Below are 5,284 nucleotides of genomic sequence, written 5' to 3'. Positions count from 1 at the left end.
TACATTTATTTGATTACATTATTGATTACAAATATAATACAATAATATTCTAATAGAAAAACAATTATCAAAAATTTATTACTATTCTTATTATTATATTTAATTTTATAATTTGCAAGTTTTTTTATAAATAAAAATTATGTGGCAAAGAAAACGTTTTAATGACAGTTTCGCAGAAGAACCCTGTCTCATATAGGAAGTTCTGGCACGACTTGAGGGCACGGCGTCACGTGCGCGATCGGCAGCTTGACCGCCGAGCATCGAACAGCAGTGGGGGGGGAGGGGGAGGGGATAGAAGGCGTTGCCCCAAGAATCGGCTCGAAAAGGGCATCTAATTCCGAGCATTGGTTTAAAAGGTTGCACAGATCTTAAACATTAAAAGAATGAATAAATACAAGAGTTGTGCTCATCAAATACGAAAATTACAGCAATAATTGCACAACTATTAATGAAACATTCATCGAGGAAAAATTCTGTTTAATAAGGTACCGAGCAAAGATAAGAATATGTCTTTATCGAATCGAGATCTTTGAAATTTGTCAGTTATCAAGAAAATATAATTCAGTAAAAGCTAATGAACCAAGTATCTTGGAAATCCATACATTTAAATTCAAAAGTTAATTAAATTTTCGATATTAACTTATCCCATGTAATTACTCGATATTAGAACACGATTTGGAAAAAGTAACGTAAACTCTGTGATGCGTATTTTTAAATGCAACGTTTTTTGGAACATATTGTCATATCTTTTATATATTAAAGACAAACACTGTAACACATTTACATTTAAATAAGAGCGAATTTACTGACTCCCTTCAAAGATCTTTATTATGTCAATCACGAAATATCAGACTAATGCGTGAATAATTTTTTTTTTTTCTTACTAAATCTGACAATTCGACTTTGGACAATACGATCGCAATGTTAGATCCTATGCTTCGCTTTCCGTTGCGCCTTCACCTTCCATAATAGGTACTATCAAGTTGTCCTTTGACATCAGATTATATTTTGTCACAAACGCCGTAAACCTGTAACAATAGAAATCGATATAGTTCCTTTTGTAATACAATAAACGTCAAAAGTACCCATATATATGCCGATCGCATTCATTACCTGCGGCAAAGGAAAGTCTCGTTTTCAAATTCATCGAATATTGTCCTATGATGAAAGTATGCGTGAGAGAAGATTCTGTAAACCCTACGGCAGACGGAGCCGAGTTTCGCTACAGAAGATTCTTTGATGCTGATTCTGAAATGCAATTTTACCACAGGAAGATTTAGCCACACGCACTACGACACAAATATGACAAATTACAAACGAGACGTGAAAGGGCTACCTGCTGGGAAAATATTTGTTGCTGTTGAGTAGACACGCCGCTCCGTCCAGCGTGTGTCGAGTGTAATCGATCGCAGGACATTCTTTGGGAGTTTTATGCGCCGCGCATAAAAATATCCACTGCTCCGTGGCTGTCATCTGCGTGCAAGTCTCCGGATGACATTCGTCTTGCAATCTAACTGCCAGACCATTGAGCTCCATACAGAACTGCCTGAGATGTTCGTACTTCCACACTCCTTCGTCATTGGCCTCCGGCATGTTGAGTATCAAATCAATATTAGACGGATCTCTTCTGATCATTTGTTGAATATACTGCTGCACTGCCAGTGTGCTATCCATCTCTTCGAACGGCTCATCCGGCCATCTGCTAAAATCCTATAGAGCGAGAAATAAAACCTTGATCGTGGGCTTTATAAAAATAGTTAAATCTACGTCAGCATCCTTGTAAACAATCGATCTCTTCCTACTATATAGCTCATCATAATATAAAAATAGATCCAATATAACGTATAAAACGCAGGTTTTCTCTGCGTATTTTATCACAATGTTGAATAATCAATAAAAACCACTGAGAGATAATTTACTGTGTACATAAGCACGCGGTATTTTAGATGAGGATATAAATAAGTCATCTGTCAAATATTCCACGCTTCGGTGAAGGTGAGGGAACCGCAAAACGTTGTGAAACCGGACGATGATAGGAATTCAGGGAAACATTCTTGAAGTGTAACACTGTAAACAGTATCCCCGTTTGTCCCGGATTCATTGATTTTCGTCGGAAAAGTGTCAAACGGAGGAGGAAGTAACGGGAAATCTCCGGGGGCACTATCGGGCGGTTCCTGTCCCGCTCGGGGCGCGGGTGCAACGCTTCCTTAACTAAATTAACGGCGTTAATAACCTCTGCTTTCGTCCCGGGCCTGTTTCTCCGTAGGATCGTGGGTCCGTCCGCCATCTTCATCTTGGACAGTTGTTGCACTCGAATGACCGATGCGTGGCACGCACGAATGCCGTGGAGACGGTCACTTCGTCCCCGTCGATGTCGATCAGATACACTAGCGAGCAAACAATTCGCCCTACCCCGACGATGCCCGATATGACGAGACGAGCAGTCTCCTCTCCTTAGTCTCCTTACCCCACTGTTCCGTGTTCCGCGGTGAAGCGACGCATGCGCGTGCTTACCACTGAGGCGTAAAATTAAGAAAAGGAATATAAATGATCATTATATACTTATATTTTAAAAATATATTATTGCATCTCGGCCCTGTGACGTGCACGCTTCGGGGTTCACGGTTCACAAAATCTGTTATTGATACAGTAATAATAGAATCTTGTACATAAATGAAAAATAATTCACACAAAATAAAGCTAAAAAATATGATAAGTAAAACTGATGGCCTTCTTCCTACAGTTTTCTACTAAAAACAGAAAATTAGTTAAACTGCGTAATTAATGTTGGTTAATATTTATAGAAAAGATGTTAAAATGCATTGTTTAAAATGGGAGACCCTGTATATACTATATCTATGCATACAACATGCGATTAGTAAATTCTAAAACTACAATAATTCCATTTTTGCCATTTTACAGATATGCATGAAAAACAGACGAGAGTTACAAATAAATTTTTCACTTAGATTATATTTTAATAAAAATATAATTTCAGGTACATCTACAAGTCATTATTTTCTGCCGCGCATGATTCACGCTCGTCCAAGTCATCGATGTACTTTTTCGTCACTATACATTTCGTCATGTGACAATTGCATGGAACATCGTGCTCCACTTCCTCTACATCCAACAAACTCAGTTCCATATTGTAACGCCTTGGATGCGATTCGTTTCTTTTGAATTCCAATTTGAAGGCGATAGGTTCGTTCCTCGTCACTTCCATGTCCTCGGGCAGAACAACCGCGGTATGCTTCCAATGCGTCGCCTCGTCGCGAGGTCCCGTGGACAGTTCCGACCCGTCTGGAAATTCGACCGCAAACCAGATGCACATCCCTTGGAATCTCCCATCCTTTTCGCACACCGACACATAATCCTCTCCACCCAGCAGATCTATCTCTTCCACGGAGACGCACTTCAAATCTAGCCAAGCGAGCAATTTGCCTTCCGCCAAAAGATCATCTTGATTTAGAAGCAGGATTTCCGGCTTCAAGGATTTCATTTTTCTGTACTCTTTTCCAATGCAACTAAATAAAAATTGAACACACTGTAGAATATAAATATCATATTTGCGATAATTAAAAGAGAACTAACAATGAAAGTAAATGCTTTAACATAATTCTTTAAGTAGCAGTATCCTACTTTTGTTCTTTAAAATAATATATCTAATTACCTCATACTGACTCCGCACACGTTATTCCAAAACTCATACATGGAGGGTAATTGGCACGGCGAGGCGTATAATTTTGCAACGGATGGGAACAACAAACCGTCCTCGTGTAAGAAATTATCCCTAGCAAAAAGCACCGAATCTAACATTCCTTCGTGTACCAAATGAAAACCCATCCATTCTGAAACAATTACATCCACCTTCTCCAAACTGTCTGGACGAATGTCCTCCACTTTACTGTGAATTGCTTCAACTTTGTCCTGCATGTTATTTTCAATTGACACTTGTTCGATACTCTTCGCTAACATACTTGCTTCCACCGCGTAAACTTTTTTTGCACCAACCTGGGCACAAAAAATTGATAATATTCCTACAAAAGAGAAATATGATCAAAATATGTAATATTATATTTTAATACGTATTATATGTATACACACGTGTCTCTTGAATATGTTGAAAATTTTTAAATAAAGCTAATTGTTATACCTGAGCCAGCACCAACGTCCATTACTATTTTGCCCTGAAACTTCTCTCTCGAATTAAAAATAGCAGTTTTGTATGCTAAGACACGTGTTTTATCGCTTAGCATTAATTGGTGGATCTAAAAATAAAATTTAATTTAATAAAATGTACAATATATAATGAAAATTATAATATACATATATATTTCACTTACGTCGAGTTCTTCATAGCTTTTGAAGTATTGATCCATTGTTCACATGCAGAAAGTGTGACTAAAAATGTAAATACTTATGTAAAGTAAAACAATCTATATTTCTTGTTACTTTTAATGAATCGTTTCCTACTTTTTGGAATCTATTTTTTTTCAAGGCAATTTTCACTGAAAAATATATGAATTGGGTATATTTCGATCTCTCTCTTTGACGTCTTTGATCAGCTAGGCACCACGTGGATAACACGTGTATAATCCAATCTTTCCGTTTATCTCACTGAATGTCGATTAATAGTTCGTATTTGAAGTAATTTTTAGGAAATTTGTATCGTTACTTTATACTCAACAAACAAATACAAAAATAAACATACGAGAAATTTATTTAAAAGTATATTTTGGATATATAATTGATCTGAAATATTTGTGTTTATGCTGTACATACATGAGATTTCTAACCTCTCTTTCAAGTGATACACGTGCAATGCAATCTACACCATATACTACAGCGATGTCAGCGATACTAATTAATAAGATTAGACATATTTGTATGTTTTTATTTATATATTGTAATATTTAGTTGTAACAATATTTAGTTTGATATAATGAAATAAATGTGCACATACGCTTATAAAAAAAAAATCATGATGATATTTCTACACATAATATATTACACTTATAATCTTCAATATCTTAATACCTAGGATTAGGCTTGCTATCACTGGTAGACATCAACTCCCCTTTTTCCATCATACGCTTTTTAAATTCCATTTGTTTTTCCATTTGTTTCCTCTTTCTTTCCAGTCGTAGCATTTCGTTTTTAGACAAAGCTGCAGAGGATTAAGACAATCAATGCTTAATACGAGACATTCTTGCGCAAGATTGAATTAACGACTAATAAATTTTCAACATTACCTGGTTTCGACTTCTGTTCACTTGTAGAA

The 5,284-nt window shown here is 36.5% G+C and overlaps 2 protein-coding genes across 3 annotated transcripts; both read right to left on the bottom strand.

Annotated features, from left to right (window-relative positions):
• Positions 1-869: 869 nt before the first annotated feature.
• LOC112455407 (MOB kinase activator-like 4) lies at positions 870-2,362 on the bottom strand. The gene is made up of 4 exons (XM_025017306.1): positions 2,234-2,362; positions 1,337-1,710; positions 1,114-1,248; positions 870-1,028 (listed from the first exon to the last, which is right to left on the bottom strand). The coding sequence occupies exons 1-4, from the start codon at positions 2,291-2,293 to the stop codon at positions 932-934; spliced, it is 666 nt and encodes a 221-aa protein (XP_024873074.1). The 5' UTR covers positions 2,294-2,362; the 3' UTR covers positions 870-931.
• Positions 2,363-2,953: 591 nt separating this feature from the next.
• On the bottom strand, positions 2,954-5,284 carry LOC112455408 (probable protein arginine N-methyltransferase 6.1). 2 transcript variants are annotated; one of them, XM_025017308.1, is made up of 6 exons: positions 5,256-5,284; positions 5,041-5,170; positions 4,347-4,404; positions 4,157-4,271; positions 3,674-4,040; positions 2,954-3,527 (listed from the first exon to the last, which is right to left on the bottom strand). In XM_025017308.1, the coding sequence occupies exons 3-6, from the start codon at positions 4,380-4,382 to the stop codon at positions 3,005-3,007; spliced, it is 1,041 nt and encodes a 346-aa protein (XP_024873076.1). In that variant the 5' UTR covers positions 4,383-4,404; positions 5,041-5,170; positions 5,256-5,284; the 3' UTR covers positions 2,954-3,004. The 2 variants fall into 2 exon arrangements, with proteins under 2 accessions (XP_024873076.1, XP_024873075.1); XM_025017307.1 differs by lacking the exons at positions 5,041-5,170; positions 5,256-5,284 and adding an exon at positions 4,477-4,936 and having other exon boundaries at positions 3,005-3,527.

This window comes from Temnothorax curvispinosus, unplaced genomic scaffold, assembly GCF_003070985.1.
Source record: "Temnothorax curvispinosus isolate PA1 unplaced genomic scaffold, ASM307098v1 QBEX01006052.1, whole genome shotgun sequence".
Lineage (NCBI taxonomy): Eukaryota > Metazoa > Arthropoda > Insecta > Hymenoptera > Formicidae > Temnothorax > Temnothorax curvispinosus.
Note: the sequence above shows the minus strand (reverse complement) of the source record. Positions and strands in the feature narration are given on the sequence as shown.